The sequence below is a fragment of the Sciurus vulgaris genome (assembly GCF_902686455.1).
Source record: "Sciurus vulgaris genome assembly, chromosome: 19".
In the NCBI taxonomy this organism is placed as follows: Eukaryota; Metazoa; Chordata; class Mammalia; order Rodentia; family Sciuridae; genus Sciurus; species Sciurus vulgaris.
The window spans coordinates 6,816,830-6,844,437 of NC_136480.1; the positions used below are offsets into that span (position 1 = coordinate 6,816,830).

General features: G+C 42.2%; 1 protein-coding gene across 13 annotated transcripts in view; it reads right to left on the reverse strand.

The window, feature by feature from the left end:
* Window positions 1-27,608, reverse strand: part of PPARG (peroxisome proliferator activated receptor gamma) — a 138,792-nt gene that overhangs the window by 4,350 nt on the left and 106,834 nt on the right. For all 13 annotated transcript variants that reach the window (XM_079122304.1, XM_079122303.1, XM_079122294.1 and 10 more), the window contains 2 exons: window positions 22,743-22,942; window positions 11,226-11,676 (listed from right to left, as the gene is read on the reverse strand). In XM_079122304.1, coding sequence (XP_078978430.1) covers window positions 11,226-11,676; window positions 22,743-22,942 — 651 coding nt within the window. The remainder of the gene's footprint in view (window positions 1-11,225; window positions 11,677-22,742; window positions 22,943-27,608) is intronic.

A 27,608-nucleotide genomic window follows, 5' to 3' on the forward strand; every position in this document is an offset into this window, starting at 1 on the left:
CACACACACACCTTTACTGAGCTAAGTTGGTGCCACAGTGGTGAGCCACAGGACTCTTTCTGGACACCCAGAACTGCCCTCGGTCCTGTCCCTTGCCTCTTCACTCCTAAGAGATTCAGGGCTATCTGAGGTCCCCTTGCTGCACCTTGCTGAGGGTGAGACTGGAGGAGGTTTGGGGTCAGGGGCCCTCTTTGCTGGCCAGGGCTGCCCAGAAGGCCCTTTGGGGAAGTGCCTGTTGACTAGCACTCCAGGAGGCTGGAGTCAATTACTGATTCCTGACTCCCCAGGCAGCAGAGAATTGGGTAAGAAACCTTTCCGGTCTCCATTCCATAGTCCTGGAATTGATTAGAGAGGACTGTGGATGATGGGCAGATCTACAAAGCTTCCATTTTATCCAGATCTGGTTCCATGTTAAGTGCAGAGTTTATCTGAAGCAGATTCAAATTCTCTGACCCTCTGACCTGGGATCTGCCCACCTGGACTGGTCATTTTCTCAGCCTGGATTTTCCTAGGAACAGGATCAGTTAGGGACCCAGATCACCAAAGGTGGGTCTCCTGAAGCACAAGGCAGAAAATCCCACATGGATGGCTGGATGGTCTGTCTCTACTCTGGGAGGTGCGGTCACTGCCTTCCCTATGGGGAGTCTGAACCTGACAGTTCCTAGGGAGTCTGGGGTGGGGGGAGTCCACTTGCAGGGCTGCTGTAGATTGATCCACAAGGAAAGACTTCAGTTCAGAGGAAGAGTGAACACTAAAGGGGAGGTAGGTAGGGCCGCATAGGACTCAACACTGCAGTGGAACTTCCTTTTACACTTTCTCTCTAATTTCCTTTATTGTGTTGCTCCCCAAGTTCAGAGGTGGGTTCTAAGAAGCAGTGTACTTGGAAATTGAAGGCTGGATTTGAGTCTGGGTGCCTTTGGACAAATCCAGTAACCTTAATTTTTAAGGCAATAACATTTCTCTTATCAGGTCATGGTTGAGAATGAAATAGGTAGAAGGAATGTTAGAAAGATATTACTCTTCTCTGTGTTTGCTCAAATAAAGATAGTTGCCACTGGGTTGGGGGTCGGGCCTGTATGTGTGGGTGGGGTGCCCTCGGAACAGCAGGGTTCTTGATAAGAGTGGCAACTTGGGAACACAAGGAAGACAATTCAAGGCACAAACACGTTTGGGGGTTCAGGTAAGTCTCATTCTGGTCATCAACTACGGGCACGCAGGACAGTTTAAGAATAATCACAATGCAAAAAAAAAAAAGTCACAGGGCCCAACTGACTACTTTCTTGGGAGAAATGATGCTAGGGATCCTGAGGTACTTTTCTGACCTATCACAATCATGGAGGTTGTCAGTCCAGACTGAATGTGGCAAGGAGGTAAAGTAATTCCCTCCTACCATATTTCCTTTAGCAAAAAAGTAATTTAACAAAGTTTCCCATGAGTTCTGTCCATATTGAGGTCTGCATTGGAGCTGGATCTAGTGCAGGGATTCTCAATTTTGGCTACATGTGGAAATCATCCGGGGGTATTAAACACAAAGTAATACATGGGTCCAGTCCCTGGGTTTTCTAATTTACTTGACTGGGCTGTGTCCTTCAAGATTTTTAAAAGCTCCAGGTGATCTGAATGTGCTGCCAAGGGTAAGAAGAGCTGTTTTACTTCCAACTTTGCAATTTACTCCCTGGGTAACCATGGGCAAGTTCCTCAACCTCTCTGTACTTTGGTGTTCTTATTTAAAAACAAAACAAAACAAAACAAAACAAAACCGAGCTTAGCTGGCATGGCAGTGTGTTGACTATGGTCCCATATACTCAGGAGGATGACTTGAGACCAGGGGTTGGAGACCAGCAGGGGCAACATGCCAAGACCCTGGCTCAAAAAATAAATATGGGGCTGGGGGTGTGGCTCAGTGGTAGAGCACTTGCTTAGTAAGTTCAAGGCCCTGGGTTCCGTCCTCAGCACTGCAAAAATAAATAAAAATTAAAAACAGATCTGGGGGTAAACTAAGTCATGGTGGTGTTTGGAGGATTAAATGGGCTCACACTGAACAGGGTTTAGAGCATGTCTGATATGTGGTCAGTTAGCTATTACTATTTTTATTAGTGCTCTTTAAAATTGCCTCTTTTTCCTCCCTTTCTTCTCTCATTCTCTGATTTTCCTGGGTTTCTTTCTAGATCTTTCCTAGTCTCCCTCCCTAAATTGTTCCTTTCTGTTTTTTTTTTCTCCCTTCTTGATATTTTCTCCTTCCCATCCTGGGACTGCACCTTGTTCTTGAATTTATTAGGAATGCTGAGGGCCAGCCTAAATTAACCAGAGGGCCAAGCGATGGATGATTTTAGAAGCAAACAGTTTCCTGCTGCTGTCAGGGAAAAGGGGACAACATAAAATAGAGATCTTGCAAATGCTTTCACAGAAGAGAGATCATCTGCAGCCAGGACACTCTCCTGCTGAAGTGTGTCAACATTCCAGCGCGGCAGTGTTAATAAGCACTTTCTATGTCAGGTAACAACAATGAATATGAATTAGCCAGGAAGGTGGAAGGATGGTGGAAGGTGATAAGGACAACAATGAAACCCAACCAAGCCAATGTTTTCTTGCATCTGCCCATTAACTAGCAATTACACATCCACTTGCCTCATTTCAAGCACTCAACTCCTACCTCCAGAGTCAACTCCCAAGCTACAGAACAAACGTGGATGTTAGTGGCAAGGGCAGGGAACACTGGACTCTGTGTTCAGAGTTCTTTCACTCTGTGGAGTCTCCTGTGAATTGAGCCCGGGGTCTGTTTTACTTGTAGGTGTTCTGGGATAGAAATGTGTCTTGCTATTTCGGTTCTGCCCCTGGGAAGCTGCTGCACTCTATCTCCTTGCACCTGCGGTTAGGCCCCTCGGCTGTTCTAGTTCCTCGTGATCCCTCCATTAAAGCCCTGCTGCAGGATCAGGAGTGCGGGCTGTGGTTCCTCCCTCAGGCCAAGTCATGCAGACATAGCTCTGCTCCTGCCATGTGCAAGGTGGGACTGAAAATGGGGGTGTGAGGAGGAGGGAGAAGAGTGGAGTGGAAGTAGGAGGATGATCTCTGCCCTATCACCGTCTGGGAAGGAGAAAGAGAGAGAACGGTTAAGGGAAGGGCTTAAGAGCGCCTCCTCTTCCACTACCAATGGTCTCAGCATAGTACTAATTCTCTGCACTACCCTCACCCTCCACCAGCATCTTCCTTTCTGATGTCTCTGCAGTTTTGAAAAGAACCTGTGATCTCAAAAAACGTATGATTTTCAAATACGACCTCTAAACACAATGTCCCCCATCAAGTTCATCAAAATTCTGGGAGGGTGGGAATCCACCCCAGTCCTGCCCTTGCCTGTCTCTTGGGGGGCCACAGGGCTTTCCCACCCCCCCACCCCCACTCTCCGGACCCCTCCTCCTGCCTCAGGATCTCTTTCCCTTTGGGTTTTGTTCTCAATCCACAACTAATCCCCTTAAAGTGATGGCTGATAAAGGGATTAGCTCAGAGCTCCCCAGGGGTATTTATATTGTAATAAGGGATTTTAAGAATGACTATTGGTGGAATTTCAAGCCACTTGACTGGCAGGATGGAGTGGAGCTACTTCAAATTATATCACATGGGGGAAAAGGGGAAATTAGCATTTGCTGTGTGCTTGACATGTCCCAGGCAAGGTGCCAAAGGCTTCACATAATGTTATTCCACTTGCGTGGGGGAACTGATAAGGAAATTAGGACTTTCGAAGGTAAATAATTGCCTACAATCTCACTCCTAGGAAGCGCTGGAGAGGGGTTTTGTTTAGCCCAGCCCCTGTGATTCCACAGCCTTCTCCCGTGCCATCCCACCTGTGTGTGAAGCTGGAAAGACCCTCCAGGACCAAGTGGCACCTTCACCCCCCGTTTGTGGCCTCTAGTTTCATTCTTCCTCACTTGGGGACTTGTGCCAGTCTGGAAGGCTGGCCCGAGGTCACCCAGAGTTTAAACACACATTGTGAGAACCCCAAATGATAAAGTGCTCCGAAAAGCAGCTCGCCCACTGACCGGCGGGCACTGAACCTTTCCAGGGCTGCCTGGTGTGGGGACAGGAATGACTCAGCGTTTGACTTTCTATCTCAGGTCTGAGCTCAAATATAATCGTTTGCTTGCTCACCCAGAGGGTGGTGGGCGGCCTACCCAGCCCTGGTGGAAGAGGAGGTTTTGTTTCGCATACAGTTACAGATGAAGATGCTGGCATACATCCTATGATCCACAAAGCCTGTATACTAACTTATTTCTACGTATTCCTTCTATTCATACACACACACATATGTTGAAATTTATCAGACGATTCTATAACACTTCATCATTTCCCTGCTACAATATCCCCACCCCCAGCTCTCTGGTTTTTAGTATTTGTGCCAGTTGAGGACTCAAACACATACCTCGCTCCTGTCATACCAAGGGCACGAGGTTATGAAAATACGGAGCTCATGAGATGTTTCCAGATAACTCAAACTGAGTCATTATTCAAAGCCATTCTGCCAACTAGTTGGGGCAGCCTCACACAACCTGGTGTAGGTGTCCATTAGGGAGTTCACCCATGAAGACGTGAGTGTTAAATGCATCCCCCAGGTAGGGGATGTGAGCCGTGTTAATAAAGCTGGCTGACTTGCTCAAGAGAAATCAGATGTCCTTATTTTACTTTCAGTACCTCGAGGAGAGTCGGAAAAACAACTTTCACCTTAAAGGTACTAGCCCGAGTCTTGTCCAAAAACCTTAGAAGGAGAAGGTTAGGTCTTTATCTGGTATAGGAAAGGTGGGAGGAGGCTGGCCTAGGGTTGGCAGTGTGGCTCCGTGGTAGAGTGCATGCTTAGCGTGCCTGAGGCCCTGGGTTGGGTCTCCAGCACCCCTCAAGATAAATCAGGCCCTGCTGTGTTCATCACTGTTTTTAAAATCTATTTTTTAAAACAATTTTGGGTTTTGTCTCCACCCTACTTGACTGGTAAGGCAGATGCTCACAGACTAAGAAGACTGTGGGGCCTTTGGGCTGAGCACAATCAGAGGTTCCCTAAGCTGGGGTTTCTTCAAGAATAGCAGAGGCTCACTGAGGCGTCTGCCTTTCCATAGAAAAATGCTGAAGTGTTCATAACTACGTAACTTGTAGAAATGGTCATGCAAAAAAAACGGAAAGGTGACACTTTTCATTTTAGAGATGGGAATATGCTCAAGACTTTAAAGGGTAACTGGGGGATGGATAGTGGCAGAGAGATGGGACACTCCCAAGCCCAGCACCCCTCAAGCTCTGTGCCTGTGGGTCACCTGGGCTCTGTGAGCTGGAATGAGGTGTTCTGCTACTCCTGCCCAGGCCTGTGGGTCTTCTTGTTTCTGCAGGGCAGGGAGAAATGAAGGTACTGGAAGGGATTTTAGACATTTTAAATTTTTCTGCAACCACTCCTGTATGTTAGAATCTAGAATAAGATGGTATCTGATTAAGCAGAAATGTATTTACTTAGCTATTTGAAGTTTACCATCCATTTCTGTGGTGGGTTCTGCAAACAGCACCACTATGTCCAGGAATTTGGCTGTGTGACAGGTTTAAGAACACAGCCCCAGCCTCCAGCCTTATCACTGGGTCCTGTGCCTTCCCTGCAACTTTCAAAATCAAGGGCATAATTTTGTTAGGTGGTTAGGTTAAAACAGTGTCCTAAGAAGGACCTTGAATACTAATGAGTAATAGCTAAACTATAACCTGGAAATTCTAAATTATGATATTTGGAGATGATATGGGAATAGGGAACTATTTTTTGATAACTACCAAGGAACTCCACACCAAGATGATTACTTGAGATTCTTCCACATATCAATACATGAAAAGTGACAGAATTTAATGGCTAAGAGGATGGAATCCAGGGCTGTCCCACCAAGCTACGTCCCCAGCCCCAGATGTGCTATGCTAATCTTCAAGTCGGAGAAACCTGGATCTGAACCTTAGCCTCATTGAGTAGTATGATCTTGGGCAAGTTGCTTTATCTCTTTAAGCTTCCATTTTCTCCATCTGCAAAATGGGGATAATAACAGACCAGGCAGAACTATAGGTTATCAATGTATATAAAGTGCTTAGCATGTGTTCCGGCCCATGGAGAAATTACTCAACAAATAGTTGCTATTATTATTTCAGATTATTATTCATTTCATACGTATGTCTTGAGTTGCGTTTTGTGCTTTGATTATATTTTAATTCCAATAAATTAAAAAGTATATCTGTCCAACCACCCATCCATCTGGTCATAACCCATGAGCCATAGGGGCCTCGGGTTGCTGACCTGATAAAATGAGACATTAGAAACTGACAAACAAGGTCATCTTTTCTTTGATCTGCAAACATACAGCAGCGGGAACAAATCCTTCTTGTCCCCTGTTCTCTCTGCCTGCTCGACAGTGGATCACTCCAAGAACAGCTGTCCAGAGCTGCTTCAGAGATGGACCGTGCCAGGATCTGCTGGAAAAAGGAGCTGCTCTAGGGTGGTTTGCATGACCAGGCCAGACTCCAGAGGGTAAATGAGGAGGCTGGATGTGTTGTCATCTGTGGCCGTTGCAGGGATATTTGCAGCTCCTCTGTCATTCAGACAGCAGTGGCAATTTGCCTCGAAAAATACATCGTAAAATCCAGTGAATTTCCTCCCTCGTATCTTGGAAGTTTAGGAAGAACTGAAATGGATTCCAAACGGCTCTGAATTAACAAAAAGAGCCTTTTCCTATTGCAGAGTTCCAGTTGGAACCCTGGTAGGCTTTTCTTCACCAAACGGCACACGCTCAAGGGGGCGAAATGTCCAGTAGAGCGTCCTGGGGCTTGTCAGCCTTCCTGAGCTGTACACTTGGGTTGGCCACAGGGTAGGTTTGGGAGTTTGCTAGTGAGGCTGGCATCAGGCTGTGGCGCCAGTTGCAAATCTACCCTTGCTGGAGGCAGTTTTATTACTCTTGACGCCATCCACCTCAGAGTAAGACTAGAGGGTGAGAGGAAGCTATTATTTGCTGCGATGGGCAAGGAAGGGCTCCTTCTGGCCTACAGGCCTTGGGCCTGGGGAGGATGGGGAAGGAAGCACAGGTTGCAGTCATGAGCATCAGAGTGAGTGAGCTGACCACGTCCACCCGCCAGGAGGTACAGGGGACAGAGCAGTCCTAGTTCCACTGCTCCCTAGTTACTAGGTCTCAGCCAACTCCCTTGGGTCTCTGACCCTCACCCTGCTTCCTATGGAATGAAACTAATGACCTGGAATACTGTGAGGCTCTAAGGAGAGAATGCACGTGAAATGCTCTCACAAAGGTACAAAGGACTGAACTTCAGTTCCGGCCTGTGCTCTTACTTGTTTAGTCTGATTCTTGCCCACCCACACCAGCTCAGGGGGAGAGAGAGAAAGAGAGACAGGAGGACAGTTTGAGAACTAGGTCATCTTTCTCAGCAAGCTGGCTTTGAGAGCTGAGTGAACAGCAGAGATGCTCATAAGCACAGGGCCAATCTCAGCACCAGATCAAGTGGGTTCAGCAGTTTTGATGGGCGAAGTTAATGACAGCAATCTTTGGGTTGCAACTCTGATTTCCCCAGCAAATGCTGAGTGGGGTCAATGTGCTACCTTCATGCAAAAATCTCCTATAGGTCTCCTCAGTCCCTTATCCCCCACCTCTTTTACAGCACCCACCCTTCTCAATGTTCCCTCAGCCTAGGGTCCCACATGCCTTCACCAGACAAGCTCTTCTGTGATTTCTAATAATCAGAATGAGGTCATCTGGGTCCCTGCCAAAAGTGCTTCTTTCAGAAATCACTAAAGCAATTGATAGATTTCCAAATAAACTGCAGAGGAGAAGACAATCAATCTTGTTAAGACTGGGTAGGTTCAGAAATTTGTTTTCTGGATCAAAGCCTCTTGCTTGCATGAATATTTTCCCTTTTTGGAATTCAGAAATGAATAACCCAAATCTGAGGTACTGATGTCACCAATCATGTCACCATCTACAGATGCCCCAGAGCTTACTAGAAGACACCAACTGCTAGACAGCTCTTTACCTGGCCTACACCCAAGCAGCTTCTCTAAGCAAAGAAGAGAATCACTCCTGAGCTGGACAAACAAGGGGTCCCGTTTGTTCATTCTTATCTACTGCCTATGTTTAGACTTCATCTACAAAAGCAAACTTGGGTCAGAGACAGATTTGGCTTTTATGATACAGGAACAAGTCAATGGTAACTGCCCCCCACTTTAATTTGAGGAAGTCTAAAATTATTCATAGTTTCCCTTTTCATTTTAACTACATAAAAGATGTCAATAATCTGTGGCAGGCTGCTACCTTCAGATTTCTTTCTTTTTTTTCTTCTTCAGATTGTTGTGAGGATTGAATGAGATCTGGGTATCAGCTATTGCGAAGAGAGTTTAACACTAAAGGAACTTGTCTATATGACATCTACATTTCAACAGCCCCATTTTAAATTTTCATTAGCCATTATGAATCAAATCCAGTGATCCCAATATCACATTGAATCCAATCATATTATTTACAAAGCCATTTCTTGACTAATTAAAGATTTTCTTTTTCTTTTGTGGTTCTGGGGATGGAACCCAGGGCCTCATGCATGCTAAGCAAGTGCTCTACCACTGAGCTACAGTCCCAGTCCCAATTAATAAAAGTTTTAAAGGCATACTGAACCAATCATTTTTAAATAATGTTGTGTGTAAGAAATATATAGGGGGACTGGAGATAAAGCTCAGTGGTAGAGCACTTGCCTGGCATGTGTGAGGCCCTGGGTTCGATACTCAGCACCACATATAAATAAATTAAAAAATAAAAGATCCATTGACAACTACAAAAAATAAAAAATAAAAAAAAAAGAAATATATAGAGAGTGGCAGCAGTAATGTAATTTTCTCCTAGATGGAAGCACCTAGTTATGCTATGGCCATAAAACAATATTGCTCAGGTTTACAAAGCCCAGAATCATCATGATTCCTTCCTTCCTTCCATGATTACTTCCATGATTCATTCATTCCTTCCTTCCTTCCTTCCTTCCTTCCTTCCTTCCTTCCTTCCTTCCTTCCTTCCTTCCTTCCCTCCCTCCCTCCCTCCCTCCCTCCCACCTATCTGGATATCTGGATAGAACCCAGGGCCTTGTGAATGCCAGGCAAGCACACTAACACTGAGCTTCATCCCCAGCCCCCAATGACTGTTTCTGTTCTACAGTGTTCCTCCTTCGAAGTTAACCACATCCGAGTGGCTTATTTCAAACATTCCTGGTTTACAAAACCAGGACTACTTTTGGCATTCTCCATGAGCTCTTGCCTCTTTCAGTATCTGCGGGGGGAATATAAACTGCTACAAACTTCATGGAAAGCAAGCAATTTGGCAATGATGCTGAATCACTGGAAGACTTAAAAATGTCCATAGCTAGCAATTCCATTTCTGGTAACTTAGAATGAAAAAGTAATATGAAAGTTGGATAGAGATTTATACATAAGAATGTTTTCTACAGCACCACTTAGAATACATTTTCAACAATTTTCTATATTCTTCTCTAAGGGTATTTTTTGGGGGGTACTGGGTATTGAATCCAGGGGTGCTTAACCACAGAGCCACACCCCCAACCCTTATTTTTCATTTTGATACAGGGTTTCGCCAAGCTGCTGAGGCTGGCCTCAAACTTGTGGTCTTTCTTGCCTCAGCCTCCCAAGTTGTTGGGATGACAGGTGTGTTCCACCATACCCTGCTCAAAATTGAACACTTTTCTTTCATGGAACCTCAAATACACTGGAATCTCATTGTTTTTGGTTGAATGAATCAAAGATCCTAGGAGGATTTCAGGGATTAATTTAAGAGGCAGATTTGGTCAAAATATTAAAACGTTTTGAATAGTATATTTTTGTTCTTTTAAACAACATCAAAAGTTACCTGACACTGAACTTGTGCCCCAGAGTCAACCCCTGCCACACTGTCAGCTGCTTGCCTCCCAGGGATCTGAACCATGCTACTCTGCATGGTACAAGTCAGGAGCCCTGACGGTAGATCGTCATGGCGACCCAGTTCCATCTTCGGCTAGCTGTGTTACCTTAAGCAAGTGAGCAAATCTTTTAGGGCCTCGTTTTCCTCATTTGTAAAATGGTTCTGGCCTCACTGGGTCGTGTACCCCTCAAGTACTCAGAACACTGGCTGGCAACAGGAAGTACTTCATTGTCCCAGAATTACTAGCCTGTCATGCGCCTGACTTCAGGAGAATTCTGCACTCAAGTGGACAACACGGGACTGCTGAGGGGCTCATACTCTTTATCATACACAGTGTAGTTGTACCTGTTGACATCTGTGTTGAAAAAGGACATCTCCATTCATTAAAGGAGGACATGCTGTGTAGTCCACATAAAAAGCTTATCTGAAGCCCACTTCAGTGTGAGCACTTGTCAGTTAAAAGCGATTTTCATAGAGATGAAAGGACAACTACCTTCTTTTCTACTTGGAAACATGGAAGGCTAGTGGAAGTAACATTCGGTACAGAGCTTGGTTTTCAGAGTTGGTTAGTTAGATCATGTACTTGCAAGGCCCCAAATATAAAAGACTGCTAAATGACTCAATTTATTTCTTTCCTGTGTGCTTTTTGGTTCATACTACATTCTTAATCATGGCCAACCACTTTGCAAAGGTACTTTCAGGGAAGCCTTCAGACAGCTCTACATGAGACAGCAGGTAGAGGGAAGTAGATATAGATTCCTTCATATCTGTTATTAGCAAAGTAGTTCCAAGTAGTGTCTTATTGATGACAGGCAGGAACATAATTGGACCCAAACACTTAGGAGTGCCTTTTTTATACCACGTGAACATCATCTCAAGTTATGTCATTAAATTAACTGAAGACTGCGTGACCTTCTGAGAAGGAAAGGAAAAAAACAATATAAAGAAAAAGGAGAAGAGGGCATTTGTCCTCAATGATTGAATTTCGATAGGAAGAAAAAAAAAAAAAAAAAAACGTTTTGAGGCATCAAAGAACTGAACCTGGGTTCCACCACAGCCTGAATATGGCAAGTCTGTGGTATTCTTTCTTGGTATTCAACACCGGTAGTGACACTATCATGGCGCTACGCCATTCACATCTGCTGCATGAAAGTGAAGCTGAAGTGGAAAAAGAATGTAGACTAGCACGAAGGAATGCAAAAACCTTTTCAGCTATTCTGCCACCCTCCCATCCTCTTCCATGAAGATTAAAAAAAAAAAGAATCTTACCTCCACTGAGAATAATGACAGCTATAAATATTGCCAAGTCGCTGTCATCTAATTCCAGTGCATTGAATTTCACAGCAAACTCAAACTTGGGTTCCATAAAGTCACCAAAGGGCTTCCGCAGGCTCTTGAGGAACTCCCTTGTCATGAATCCTTGGCCCTCTGATATGAGGACGCCATCTTTATTCATCAGGGAGGCCAGCATGGTGTAGATGATCTCATGGACACCGTATTTGAGGAGAGTTACTTGGTCATTCAAGTCAAGGTTAACAAAACCTGGAATGCTTTTGGCATACTCTGTGATCTCTTGCACAGCTTCCACTGAGCGAAACTGGCATCCCTGAAAGATGCGGATGGCTACCTCTTTGCTCTGCTCCTGCAGGGGCGTGATGTGTTTGAACTTGATTTTATCTTCTCCCATCATTAAGGAATTCATGTCATAGATGACAAATGGCTACAAACGAAAAAGGGGAAAAGTGGTTGAGTCGGAGATTTTCTCTTTTATGGCAAATAACACCTCAGTTCAGAAAAATGGCTTCTTTATGTTTGCTTTGCAAATGAAGAATCCTTCAAGTTGAAGACATTTAATCATAAGAAAAGACTCTTTTCTTCTTATTATTCATTTTATTATCGGCTGGGACCAAGCATATTTTACCAATTGTGATCTTTTTCCTCTTTAACTTATTCTATTAGTGCTTTACTTATGACTGGTAATGGTTCTGATTTGTTTTTTAAAATAATGCAAAAATCTGTTGTTCATCTTGGATTTCAATAGAATATGTTCTAAACCTTTAAATGAAAAAAATCATTTCAGGAACTTGGGGTTGAAAAGACCTACTTGAAAATAAAGTAATCTTGCAGTTTTAGGTTAAATCTATTCAGATCATAAATGAAACACAGTGTGCACATAAAATATATCACACTTTAAAAAAGAAGTCACCCTGAAAACAAATTAGAAATAGTGAGCCAAGAAAGTGTCTTTCTTTTTTTAATGCTCTGGAAGCCATCTGTTTCAGGAGGAGCAGATGTAGAGGCCTGTGGGTAAGGTCTGAAAAAGTAGCAAAATAAGAACTGCTTTGAACTTATTTTTTTAAAATATATGTCTTTAAGGGTCAACTAATCAATAAAATACATGCATCAGTTACTCAGGTTTGCAACAGGCTTTTTTCAAAAGAAAGTTATGCCAGGCATGGTGGCTTACACTTGTAATCCCAGCAATTTGGGAGGCTGGGGCAGGAGGATTGCAAATTTGAGACCAGCCTCAGCAACACAGCAAGACCCTCAGCAACTTAGCAATATCTTGTATCAAGAAAATATAAATAAAAAGGGTTGGGGATGTTACTCAGTGGTAAAATGCTGCTGGGTTCAATACCTGGTACCCCCCCCCCCAAAAAAAAAAAAAAAAAAAAGTAAAGTGAGTTTTGCTGGTCACAAAATTCTCTTATTTCTTTGGGTAGAATGAATCAAAGGTTGTGTGGTCACTGTGAAATTCTCAAGGTTATTCTGACTGGGCAAAAGGCTACAGACATCAGATGCAGTGAATACATAAGAGTCCCATTCAAATAGCTGTATACCTGATGGGCACTGGAAGAACAACTGAGGGCTTGTGGATTCTAGCTTTGCTTTTGTGGGTTTTGTGCCTTAGAGAAAGTCATGTACTCTTCCAAGGCCTCAAATTTCTCAGGAGTGGGGAAATGGATAAAATTGGGCATTCTAACTCTTTGCTGGAGAAAATTCTAGTTGCATCTCTTGGAAGTGTTGTGTATGTTTGTGTGTATGGGGAGCAGGAGGTGCATGTGTGGACACATGTATGGGTGCACACACACACCGAGCATGAAATCTCTGATGTACTAAAAGTGCAGTTTCCTTTGAGCATCTGAGAACTCTCAACTGAATGGCAAGAGGCAAGGGGAAGATGAGTGGTGTGCTAGCCAGTTTCAAGATTCACTGGCCAGAGATTCTATTATGGCTACAGGAGTCCATGATTTTCATCAGTCTTTAAAGGACGAATAACACTAACCATTCTTAGATGCTGAACAGACTCACAGACTTGCATGTTATACAGACATCATATATTTGAGTTATTCTACAAGTACTTTTGTTATGTGAAAATTCACTTTGACTGTACTGCTTTGCAAATCCCAAGAGCACAGATGTGAGGACCCAAGAGAAAATCTGCTGGCTAGCTCTAAATATTTCTTCAAGACACTTAAGAGAAAAAATGTGCTGTGTTTCTTAGACATTTTGCTTATTTTTTGTATTGGGGATTGAACCCAGGGATGCTTAACCACTGAGTCACATCCCCAGCCCTTTTTATTTTGAGATAGGGTCTCACTAAGTTGCCCAGTCTGGCCCTGAACTTGTGATCCTCTGCCTTAGCCTCTTGCGTTGCTGGGATTACAGGTGTATGCCACTGTGCCTGGTACAGGTCAGAATTTAATCACGAGAAAAATCTGAACGGATAATGATGCTTTCAAGGATCCTAGAGAAAGCATCTTTTCTTTTTGTCCTCCAGGAGTTTTACAGTGTATCATAATTTATATTAATGAAATAGTGGCTTTCATTAATATAAAATGTGATGGTTATGGGCACCTGAGAAGTCTGACTGCACATGCCTAATCCCTAACAGAATGAATACAGAATGATCCCACTGGCTGGGGCATGGCTCAGTGTTAGAGCTCTTGCCTAGCATGCACGAAGCCCTGGGTTCCATGCCCTGCAAAGCACACAAAAATGGACAAAAAGAAAAAAAAAATCCCCTCTTCACATGTGTAAAGACTATTCTCAGAATTGCCCACTTCAACTTTCAGATGAGTTCTGCTCAACCATTTGGCTTCTTGGCACAGCACATCTGCATAAAATTCTTTCACCTCCATGTAAGTGATTTATCTGGAACTATGCCCTGATAAATCACCCTTGTGACTCTTCCCCCTGACTTCCCCTGTCCCCTCATATGGAGCCCCAGGTTCCTGTTTTTGAAACTCTGGGATAGTTGAACATAGGGCACAAAATCCTGCTAATTTTCTCTCCCAATTTAACAACAATGTGACTTTAACCCCTTGGCAATCAGTGTTAGTCAGGATTTCCTGGCAGTAAACGCTCAAGGACAGAGAAAGGAATCAGCACCCCTATCATCATGCCAAACCAGTTCAGTTTTCTTTTTCTTTTTTTAAATCCCTTCTGAAAAAGTAGTAAAGTGGCAAAAAATTTTGGGTACTGCCATGCAAATGAATGCCAGGTGGAATTTTGTTGTTATTGTTATTCCTCTAGTTATATCTGATAATGCTGTTTTAGTTGTATTTTTAAAGTCACATGGACTCTTTCCACCTCCAGGTAGATTTGTCAAACTCTAAGAGCAATTCCCAGGCTCAGTCGACCTCTCTGCATCTGCTCACCAATCCTTAGGTGGCAAACAGTTGCACTCCACTTGCACGCCACTTTTACGGTTCACACAGGGCCTTCTTATCCTCAAATCTAATACAAAGGTGGGGTGGTACACAGCTGGAATCCCAGCGACTTGGGAGTCCCGAGGTAGGAGGATGGAGAGTTCAAAGCCAGCCTCAGCAACTTACTGAGAGGCCCTAAACAATTGAGGGAGGACCTGTCTCAGAATTAAAAATAAAAAAAGGCTGGGAATGAAGCTCCATGGTTGAATGCCCCTGGGTTCAATCCCTGGTATCAAAATAAATAAATGAATAAGTGAATAAAAACCCCAAAAAACCACAACACACACACACACACACACACACACACACACCCCTGTAAAAAGGTAGTGTCTTGTCTACTTTATGAAGGGCTGAATCATTATCTTGAGACATTAATTAAAAAATTCTCCAGTATTCTTCTGGTACAATATTTCATATAAAATGTACAGAACTTCCAGGGTCACGTTTCTGTATTTTGTACAAAGCAAAGTGAGCCCTTTAGCTTCTATGCTATCAACTCATAATCTGCCCTTGTATAAGGAAACACATGGTCTTCAAAATTTGTCCCAATGATTTTACTCTTTTAGTTTGTGACTAAAATGTACTTATTATCTGCAGATACTGCATCAAGTGGCTGGATAAGCATCCTTAACAGGAAAGAAAGGGTCTTTACAACTAGGATATGACTGGAAGTGGATCCAGGTTTTGCAGGTCCAGCAATGTATACAACTTCTCTAAGAAAAATCATACATATGATGAGAAGAAAATTGCTCAGACCCTTCCCAGAGCAGAAGGGGCTCTGTGCAAGGGCCCTGAAACCCAAGCTTCACTGATCTGGCTATTAGGATAAAAGTACTTTTCATTATTGGATGGACCAGAAAAAAGAGAATGGAAAGCAATATGGTTTGTGTAAGGGAAAATCAATTTTCTTTGGAGAGATACATCAAATATAATTTATTTTGATTTTCAAAAGTGTTTCTACATATCAAAGCCAGGATTAAGGGCACAGTTTCACATAGATGATAAACTTAGTTACAGATTATGGTGTGCCTCCTATGGGAAACAAAGATGAGGGGGGAAATGGGCTTAATGATGAAAGTGGTGTGAAGTAAGAAAAGTTTACTTTCTTTCTGTTTACTATTCTTCTGGTGCTAGGGATGAATACCCAGGGCTTCATGCCTGCTAAGCACATCCTCTCCCTGTGAGTCACACCACAAGCCAAGTTTAGGTTCTTGAATGGAGAACTGGAACAGAAGTGTCCCTTTATAATCCCAAAGCATCAACATTTTAATATGAGTTACGGAGGGGATTATACATGAATGTTAGTAAGTTTATAGCTCCTTCTAAATCAAAAAATAGCATGATTAGGAGTAAATGAGAAAGATCCACTAATAAAGCACAGGTAATTCTAGGGGATTTCTCTCATTTTAAAAAAATATACAATTTTTATTTGTCATTACACTTCTGCGAAGCTGAAAAATACTTTAAAAAGTGTGCATAAGCTTTTTTGTTTTACTTTATAAAGGAGTTGAGCAATTTTGTTCTCACTGTTTGTGTCATTTTTCATAGAGCAGGTCCCAACCATTGTGTACATTTCTGGGTCTGCAGATCCTGGATCCACCTGATTACATTCTAATTGCACATGAGCAAAGCAGTTGCAGAACACGGGCACGCCTTAAATGGCAACCCCAATTTTTTTCCCCTAAGTTTTAAGAAAATGGACAGTCACCTTGAAATCATGATTCTAATCCCACTGATATCATAGGTTCCAGTACAAAAAGACTAAGATATTCACAAAGTTAAAATTTAAGTTCCGGAACTTAAATTTACTGTGACTTTGTAAGTGTAAGTTATGAGGTATTAAATTTAAACACAATGTTTTCAAAACATTTCCTCAGAAGTGAGGAGTCGGCCTGGGAGTTTAACAGTGCATATTCCACAGTGGTAACTGTTATGTAGGTCAACTTCAAGGGTAGCCTTCAGGTTCCCTCTGTGCCAGCTGGGGTTCAAGCAGAACGCATCACTTTATAGCATTAAGGACCACTTAAGTGTAGGAGCCAACTCAAACCTATCACAAACCATCTATCTGTGAGACTCAAAACTGGCTTGGAGCCGGGTGTGCTGGTGCACATCTATCATCCAGTGACTCAGGAGGCTGAGACAGGAGGATCACAAGGCCAGCCCCAGCAACTTAGTGAGACCCTGTCTCAAAATAGAAAATAAAAGCACTCCTAGGTTAAATTCTCAGTGCCAAAACAGAACTAAAACCAACCAATCAACCAACCAACCAAACAAACAAAAAAACTGGCTTGGAAAAACGTAGTCCTCAACTTGTGGGGTTTTCTTGATATTCAGATCTCTCAAGGAAGAATGCTGAGTTCTTAGAGCCTCACTTCTCCATTCTGTTTGTGTCTCCCTTTCAGTATTTCTGACTTGTTCTCATCATGTTAGACATGCACTGTTCTCCTTCCCGAGCTACAATGGGTGAATATTATCCTGAAATACATCAGGGTTTGGTTTCCCGAACCTTTTTTTTTTTTTGTTCCCACCCCTGTGTTCTCTGCTTTTTGAGAACCAGGGGATTCAAAGAGCATAAGGGATCTTCAAGAATCATCTGCATCCTTGTTCTCTAAATGAAAATAGAATGAAGCCAGGAGATTTTCCACAAACAGTTCTTCATGGCAAACCCTGACTGAGGACCAGGGCTGCTCTAGACTGCTGGTTGGATTCTTTTCCTTTTCCATTGCTTTCTACCTGACTCCGTTTCTTTTTCCCTTTCCATAAAATCGCTGTTCTGGAATGAACAGGGGGCTTTTAAACTGCAGCTCTTTCAGTTGGGGCTTGGAGGCAGCACCGTTTGAATGGCTGTTTTCCTAGAGGTGCTGGTTGAGGGCTATGTGTGATAAAAGTGAAGTTTGAAAGCCTGTCAGCTGTAATTCTGTCACCCCACGTGGTTGAGAGATTTAAGACAAACAAATGAAAACTTAATAAGAATTGTTCACACTCAAATGAACTAGCATAAAACCACAGCTCTTAAAAAAAAAAACAAAAAACCATCTAATGCCAGCCAAACAGTTACTCAGGATAAGCAAGGGCATTGACTAACTGAGACCAACCATCGAATAAAAACCACCCAAATGCTTTCCTTCTTAAATATACAGATTATTATTATTGTTGTTATTATCATTATTAGTCTTGGGAATTGAATGCAGGGACTTGCACATGCTAGGCAAGCACTCTACTTACTACTGAATTATGTCCCCAGCCCCGGAATATTTACTTTTTTACTTCTTCTCTGAAAGAACACTATTGGTTCAGATTGGTTATAGCTTTAGTTATTCCTGACAGCCCTGGCAATAAAATGATTTATTTTATTAATATTGATATATGAATTAATGATCTTTGGAGTCCAACTTCTCCATCAGCCATGCAAACCACACCATGATGCTCCCCTGCTCTCTATTTCTATTAGAGTTCCTAAGCCTCTTTTCTTGTGGATGTCCCCCCATCCCTAAGTCTTTCCTCTCAGGGGGGCAAATTCCAGCATACTGGGGCTTTTTCAAAGATGGAGAGGAAAGAGACCATACTTTGTTTAGGTCTAAGAGTAGGATTTAAAAAGACAGACATCTTTCCAATGGGTTGAATCACTAGATTTGATGGCCTCTGTAAATTTTAGAACACACATATTTAAGTGGGCACAGACATGTTTTCACCAAAGTTTACAATTCCATATTGGTTTTACGATTCAGTAGTCTCACATTTCACAGGCTGCTCAGAATGACCACTTTTCGATGGCACCAGTTTGCCCTTGTAATTGTAAGAACAATGACTCTCATGTGCTCATCATAAACAAAGTGATGCTTTGGAACCCAAAGTCCAACACAGTACAAATAAAAAGTTTTATTTATTCATAGATAGAGTGCAGCCAGGGCTTCACCATCTCTTAGATATGGAGTGAAAAGTTGGCAGGCACACCAAGGGTTTTTCTATTTATTGTTTTATGACAAACCATGGTACTGAGAATGGTTTCTGAAAACCACTCTGTTTATTTTTGTCAACAAACATGGGATCATGTGACAGTGATACACCCAGTGTGATCGCTGTACCAGAGTAATAGTCAAACACTGGGGACTTCCAAAGTCCATTCAGTTATCAAAACTGCCTTCCGGAAAGGGAGCACCCCAGCTCCTAGCACAATCTTGGTTTCCAGAGGACAGTAGGGATCTCTTCAAGAAGAATCAGTCCCGTCCCATTTGAGGGTGGCAAAAGGACTATTGCTCCTAAGACGTTTCTTCTCCAGGGTTTCCACCCCAGCCCAGAGACGGAATTCCCGACCATTTTTCTTTTAGGCACGATGACCCCAAATTGGGGTACCTTATACCAAACATACGGTGTTCAAGTTGACAACAAAGCAGGGACATTTAATTTATCTGTTTTGAGAGGCCCCAGGGAATAAGATATAGAAGAAGGAAGTTTAGCTGGGGAGGGGAGAAGTCCTGGTTGGCCTGGAGGCAAATGCTAGGAGGGCAGCTGGCAGTCCCTCATAGGCAATGGTTCAGTCGAGCAGTAAGATAAATTTAAAGAATAGCCTCTTCTAAAGACTCATTTCCTTTTCCAAAGATTCTGGGTAATTGGTCATCCACTAAGCTGAGCAGCCTCCCCAGAGTTTGGCCTAACTAACGCGGATGACATCAGTCTCTAGCAGGGTTGCAGGATGAGACCTCATCTGCTTTACCACACAGCCTTGGCCATTTTTCCACATCCCCCGCCCTCTCCAGGGTCCCCACTATGGCAAAAACTTTTCCTATCAATGCAGATCTCAACTTTCATGAGTACTTGCCAAGAGATAACATAACACCCCCTCAGAGAGATGCTATCACATGAACAACATGACCACCCTGATAAAGACCCAATCTCTAGTCTCATTGGAAATCACATTTTTTTTTTCCTTTCCTTGTTTCTTTTTCTTTTTTCCTTGCTCCCATTTTCCTCTCTCAACTGTTTCTTTCCACTGGTGCTTAATTTGATTTTGCAAGATAAGGAGAAAACAGAGGGCCAAACAGTCCTATTTCAGTTCTGTGTAATCAGTGAACGGATTATTTTAATTTGGCCCAGCCTCTCTTACTTTTTCCAGACCCTAACTAGAGGCAATTCTGTCTCTATCTAGATCACCTAATAATGTCCAGTTTGGTGAGCAAATATTGGGCTAGTGAGAAGCCCTCTGCGGAAAGTCCAGCATTTCAAAGGGCACTGGCAACAGTTTTTAATCCAATTAAATAAATACAGTCTGAGTAACTATTATGGGCAAAGCACAGAGAGACCTAGCAAAGTACAGACCCAGTTTCTAAAGGGAAAAAACGGACCAAACCCTCTCAACTTGAGACGTTTGTAATCAGATATCTTATAGCCCTTTTCTTTAAAATAGTTTCGTAGCTATTTATTCCATAAAGAAGCACCGATTGTCTTATTTTTAACTCAGAGAACCAACAATGCCACTTGGGATGAAGTTTTAAAGTGATTTACATTGTCCACGATTCTGTGTCCTTTGGACCAAAGATATGTTGGCCACCGGTGGCATAAATTTAAATTCTTGACTATTAGGGATTTCTTTCTTTTTCTTCTTTCTTTTTAATCTCCCTCCTATCTTCCAGGTGCTATTAAATTGATAGAATTTTCGACATGAATTGCAGGTCTGAATTGGGAGGTAAGGAGAAGATGAGGACTTGTAAATTGAAAGGCCATAAGCCATATGGTGAAGCAAATGGTTTGCTTCAGGGCTCATTCCTTTTCAGCAATCCTGTCCAGGGTTCTGGGTCTCACAGCTTCCACTGCGCTCTCCTAGACCTGCCAGGGGCAAGCTGCTAAAGTTTGCCTGAAAGCATTAACTCTCTACAGTGAGGTTGCTCTAGTTTTCCCTTTATTTTTACTACCTGGACATGAACACAAGTTTATTTTCGGCAGTTAGATCGACTATGTGAGTCTTCATCCACGTGTGATTTGCTGGGATTCGAGTTCTTCATTTAATGAACACAGAGACTCAGCTTTACTAGCACCTGTGTTCTGTTGTCTGGTGTCAGTGGGAGAAGACAGTCCTGATCACTGGGATGAGAGCAAAGCAGCTCCAGAAAAGCTTCCTGACTGGGAATAGTTTGGGATGGCAGAATGTGGCCAACAAAACAAAACAAAAATCTGCTATTTTACAAATTGATAAAAAGAGAGCATATGTGGAAGTTTTCCCACAATGACACTTCTTCTTTGGACTTCCGCTTCCTTGTCTTTATAAAGAGACTGTTAATAAATAATAACAGCTATATAATGGGTATGTGGCCCAAATGTTAGGGAGTGGGAGATTTTTTTTGCAATTATAATGAACTGTAATTGTTAAGGTACTAATGACCTCTCTCTCATATGTAAAACCTGTCCTATGGACACGTGCCTCTATCCCATAGTTTTTATTTTGTATTGTTTCTATGGTCCTGGGGATTGAACCCTGGGGTGCTTTACCACTAAGGCACATCCTCAATCCTTTTTAAATTTTTTATTTTGAGACAGGGTCTTGCTAAGTTGCTAAGGTTGGCCTCAAATTTACAATTCTCCTTCCTCAGCCTTCCGAGTTGCTGGGATTACTGGTGTGTGCCACCATGAAAGGTATCCTGCAGTTTTTTTTACTCAGTTGATTCTACTCTTACTAAATGGTTTATCTAGAAGGAAAATAATAATATCTTGAGATAGTCATCAAAATACATTAAAGGATAATAAGATTTCCCTGAAAATATATTTGGGCAGGCAAAAAATTACACATGTCTATGGAGTAGTTGTATAGCTCTCCTAGAGGTGTTCACTTGAAAATAAATGATTGCATGCAGGGCTTTGGAGGGCTGGGACATTGTCTTCTACAGCTCTTACTGCCCTGGAACATTCTGCAGACTGTGTCATCAAAGCCAAACCTTGTCAGTAAAACTGGGGGACAGAGACATGATCCAGGTCATACTGCCAGCTGATGGCAGACTGGGACTAGAATCTGGGTATAGTTTCGTTATGTTTTAATATGATTCCATGTTGCTTTTTCAGCTTCCTATCAGGGAAGAGTTCTGCTTCTTGGAGAATTTGGCCCAGTGAACATTCTAACCCATTCTGAGTTTTCTAAACAGTGTTACTCAAAGAATTTTAAGATATTTAAAAAATCCATTTGATGCCAGGCGCGGTGGCACACTCCTGTAATCCCAGCAGCTTGGGAGCCTGAGGTCGGAGTTCAAGGCCAGCCTGTGACGTAGTGAGGCCCTAAGCAACTCAGCGAGATCCTGTCTCAAAATAAAATATAAAAATGGGCTGGGGATGTGACTCAGTGGTTAAGCAACTCTGGATTCAATCCCCAGTACCAGGAAAAAAAAAAAAAAAAAAAGAATCCATTTGAAGGCTTTGGGTGTATCTCAGTGGTAAAGTGCTCATCTTGCACGTGTGAGGCCCTGGGTTCCGTCCCCAGCACGAGGAGGGGAAAAAAAAAAATCCACTGCAGTAGCATAGGCAGCTCAGTCTTACAGAAGACGAAAGGTGTTTATATAATAAAAGCACAGCCTTCCAGTTCCCTAGGAACAAACAAGTGTTAGAAGGAAACAAAGGTTGTATGGTATTAGGAATGCATCTTTATGTTCTCTGTAGAACTTCATAAAAGGTGACTTTGGTAGTTCTCAAAAGTCAAAGAGTGAAACAAGTCTTTCCAATGAAAAGCAGTGTTGAGTGGCAGTTGCTGTGGCCAGTTATTTTGATGCCAAGAAAGAGAGATGGATCCCAACAGGCTGGTAGCAAGAAGGGACTCTGAGTTCATTCATCAAAGTTAGGGTGACCTGTACCTTCCAATTCTCAAAGGTTTTGTTCCAACTTAGATGACACATATTCCCCGCCCCCCCAAAATGTCTACTTATCCCATCCTGCGGTTCAGACTCTCCTGTGATGTGTTAATAGTCAACAGTTGAACCGGCATTCTGCATACGCATGTGTAACACGGTAAAATAATTTACCCAAGGAAACGATCCCGCCCCCCTCCCTCCCGCCCCGGCCCGGCCACCCCCAATGAAGACAGCAGAAGAGAACTAACTGATTTGTCTGTTGTCTTTCCTGTCAAGATCGCCCTCGCCTTGGCTTTGGTCAGTGGGAAGGACTTTATGTATGAGTCATACAAATGCTTTGCCAGGGCCCGGAGATCGGCAGACTCTGGGTTCAGCTGGTCGATATCACTGGAGATCTCAGCCAACAGCTTCTCCTTCTCGGCCTGTGGCATCCGCCCAAACCTGATGGCTATAGAGGAAGAGGAACGACAGGATGAATCATTGAATTACTACTGCTCCTAACAGGCACTGTTCCCTCCCCGGCCCCAGTTCCCACACAGTCAGAGCCCCTCCCCTCTCCACTCATCTCAAGTTCTTTCTACCACTTTCCTCATGTTTGTAGTTCATGATAGCAGTGCTGATGATCAGTAAAAAATTTAAATCGTCCACTTCTTTGATTAAAAAAACATAGTGCACGATCCTGCCAGGAAGGTCAAAGAGTTTGTTTAGTACAGGGAAGAAAATATGTTTATTTAAACATGAAATAATGGAGAGCCAACTCCTATTCATCCCACAAGACTCCATTTAAATGCATTTTCTTTTTGAGACCTTCAGAAGCAGCTAATTATTCTCTCCCAGTGTACTCCACTGACCCTTAGTGTATACTTCAGTGACAGCAATTTTCACATTGTGCCATAATCATTTAATTTACACACCTATTTATCCCACTACAGAAAAATGCTCTGAAGGCCAGAGATAGTGTTTTATTTATCTTTGTATCCCCAGCATCTGCCCTAAGGTCAGGCACTGGAAGGATCTGCTTGTTTCATGAACTAAAGTAAGGAACTGTGCAGGATTCAAAGTAGCACAGGGGCTTTGTTCTCAGGGAGGCTGGAGGATCTGGTTTGCTCCCCTTATGAAGAGATGCGGATGGTGCTTCATTTCATTTGCTAGGACAGACAGGGCTTTGACACCTCATAGGGAGAGGTTGAACTTATTCCTTGACCACGACCATGATGTTTTGTCGGTAAGACAATATCCTTAACATTTGGCTTCTTGTAGGGTGAGGAAGGGTGAAAGCAGAAGGGCAAAAAAAAAAAAAAAAAAAAGCAAGGCAAGGAGAAACAGTTAAGAGAGGTTAGTAAGGCCTAACTAGGAGGAAACATAATCTGTTTGCGCTGGGAGTATGGCTCAGAGGTGAGGCCCTGGGTGCCATCCCCAGTACTGGGGAAAAACAAATTGTGATATGAATCTTGAAAAATCACACTTATCATGTAATGAAATAGAGGTGGCTAAATCATCCACTGTCTGTTGCTCTTCTTCACTGATTCAAAGACCACAAATACTGTCTCTTCCCGGATGCATGATTATTGAGTGTGCCAGGCACTGTTCTAAGCACTGGTTAAATTTTACAGGTAAGAAACTATCAATATACATAGAAGTTTACATGGCTAGGGAAGCATTTTTTTTTTTCTAGTTGGCAATTAAAGACGTTTTAAACAGCTAAAGATAGCCACTTATTCCACTTATTATGTTGATAGTACTGCTTTCCCATACCTAACAAAAATATCCAAAAATAATTTTAGCTTTAAAAATCATTTTTTTAAATTTAAAAAATACTGAGATTTCAGGGACATTATACCCTGGGGCTATATCCCCAGTCCTTTTTATTTTTGTTTTGAGCCAGAGTCTTGCTAAGTTGCTCATGTGGCCTTGAACTTGTGATTCTGCTTCAGCCTCCTAAGTCACCAGCCATATACCACAGTGCCTGGCTGAAAATAACTTTTAATCAGGAGATATTAAAGCAAAATCTTTAATCTAGAATCTAAAAAAACGTGTATTTTCGGGGCTGGGACTGGGGCTAGGGGCTCAGTGGCAGAGCGCTTGCCTAGCAGTATGAGGCACTGGGTTCAAACCTCAGCACCAAATAAAAATAAATAAAATAAAGGTATGTTGTCCATCTACAACTACAAACAATTTTTTAAAAATGTGAATTTTCATAAATGAAGTTCTCAAAAGGCCTAAATCTTTTTTTTCTTTTTTCTTTTTTCTTTTTTTAAGACAGGGTATTGTTAAGTTGTCCAGGTGGGCCTTGAACTTGGAATCCTTGTGAAAAGGCTAAATTTTATGAACAAATTTTTTGTATTATTAAGTGTCTATGCTACACATTAGATTTAGCTATAAATGCAACTAGTTATATACAATTTTACACATCAGAGGTTCAGAAAAGGAATGAAAAAAATATATCCCATTTTGGGGGACTAAATTTACATACAACATAGAGAGATCTGAAGTTACAGAGGAAATAAAAACTTTCATTTACATATATTTTGGGTGTATGTGTAGCGGGGGACTAGGGATAGAATCCCAGGACCCTCTACCACTGAGCTACATCCCTAGCTTTAACTGTTCTTTTCTTTCTTTCTTTCTTTTTTTTTTTTTTTAAGTTTTGAGCAGGGCCTTGTTAGGTTGCCCAGGCTGGCTCTGAAGTTGTGATCCTGCTACCTCAGTCTCCTGAGTAGCTGGGATTACAAGAGTGTACCATCATACCCGGCTTATATTCTTTCTTTCTTCCTTTTTTTTTTTTTTTTTTTTAAGGGGAAAAAGCTGACTTTGAGTTGTTGCTTTGGGGTCCTATTTGGGCCTAGGTATGCACCCCACATGAGGACATGACAGAAAGCACAGGAGAGGTTAGCAAGATGCCTGGCAGATGGTCTTGCTTCATAAGCATTGCTTTTATGACTGTGGCTGAAGTAGCCTAGGACAACGATGGCTGCTGCAGATTAGAGGTCAGAATATTGGCCAGGGCATACTGCTCTCCCCACAGATAAAGAAACAAACAAACAAACCCCAAACCTAAACTAATCTACTTATCTCTATCCCTCCGTTTAGGGAATGGTTATTTTTTAGTTGAGCTTTTTTTTTTTTTTTTTTTTTCCCCATGCTAGAGATGGAACCCAGGGCCAGGCACATGCTAGGCAGGAGCTCTACCCCTGAGCCACATCCCCCGTCTAGTTCCTACTCTTTTGAGTGACCCAAGATGAGGGACATTGTAGAAACTGTATTGTTGTTTCCTAGAAGTCCTGGAGTTTGGAAATAGAAGATGAACATTCTCGACTGGGAACCAGAAATGTAAAGGCTGAGTGTGCCCACATACAAGTATATGCTTCCAAGTCTTCTACCACTGATGATTAAACTTAAGAGAGAGGAAAATGCTCCATATAGTGCTGTGAGTCACGGTGTGAGAACTTTTGGTTTCTGGGAGGCAATGGAACTAATGCTGTATTCCACATAGTCAGCAAGTCCACTTTCTAGTTTCTGCTCTGTGACAAACCAGCTGGATGACTTTCAGAAAATCACTTAACTTCTCTGGTCCTCAATTACTTAATCTATAGACTGGGGACTTGGAAAAGAGGATCTCTCAAGGTTCCTTCCTTTAGCTCTATATTTAGCTCTAAATTCTACAAATGTCTGTGACACATAGTACTTGGAAACATACTCTGCTTTCTCTCTTTATTTTCCCTCTTGTGGTACTGGGAATTGAATCCAGGGGTGCTCTGCCACCGATGTACATCCCAGCCCTTTTTATTTTTTATTTTAAGACAGGGTCTTGCTAAGTTTTTGATGCTGGCTCCTGCCTCAGCCTCCCGAGTCACTGAGATTACAAGCATATACCACCAAACCCAACTTCTGCTCTTTTTTTCCCTCTACATTTTGAGGCCCTACGTGGGTAAAAAGACACATCTTTCTGTTCTACAGATCTAGCACCTATCACACAGAGCAACTTCCAGAAACCTGGCATTCACTTTCATATTTGGGATTATAAATCACTTAAAGAGGGCTGCAGGCAGAGCTCAGTGGTAAATGGTTTGCCTATCATGTGTGAAGCCCTGGGTTTGATCCTAGGCACTGCAAAAATAAATAAATAAAATTAAATTAAATTAAAAAAAAAAAAAAAACCACAGAAAATTCCGTATCTTGGTTTAAAAAAAACTCAATATCAGACTCAGTAGGCTCCCTATAGGAAGACTAAGTTTGATAGAGACTTATTAATTTCTGTGAAACTATAATAGCTTATACTTTAAAAAATACACTGTTACTAGCAGAGGACAGATTCAGCCTTGAGTAATTGTCCTGATGTTACCCAATAACAAACTCCAAATGCACAAAATAGATATCCTGCTTTCTGGATCTGGGTATAGCACTAAGAGACAATTAATAGACATGTTCTGAAAATATCTACTTACCTGTAGGAACATTAAAGACAAAAGCTTTTTTTTTTTTTGGCGGTACTGGGGATTGAACTCAGGGCCTTGTGCTTGGGAGGCAAGCACTCCACCAGCTGAGCTATCTCCCCAGCCCCAGAAGCTACTTAATTACAAAGATTAACAATGCAGGTTTCCCAAAACAAGAAATCAATAGAAAATAGCACAATAAAACAAGTTGTGTCTTATCAAAAATATTTTGGTCTTTCAACATCTAAGACACTGAATTTGCGATCATGTCAATGAGTAAGCCACCTCTCCTGGTCAGTGTTCCCATTTTTTATGGTATTCTTTTGTATCCAAATAAGATAACACTGTTGCTATTCACATGGCTATTGCTAATAGGTTATATTTTTCTACCTTTCTCTCTCTGCCTTTTTTACTTTTTTACAGTCCTGGGGACCTGGCAAGACAAGCATTCTACCACTGAGCTGGGGCTCTCTACATCTCTTGAAGGAAAAAAAAAAAAAAAAAAAAAGAATGAACAAACAAACAAAAAACCAAACAACAACAAGAAAACAAAAGAAAATTTGTGCATTGTGAGGTTTTGCAGGACTTGGCAGTCCAATAACTAGGACTCCTTAGTTCCTCTAAAGTAAATGAAGGAACAACCCTACCACCAATACTAAGTTATTTTATGTAGGGTAGCAT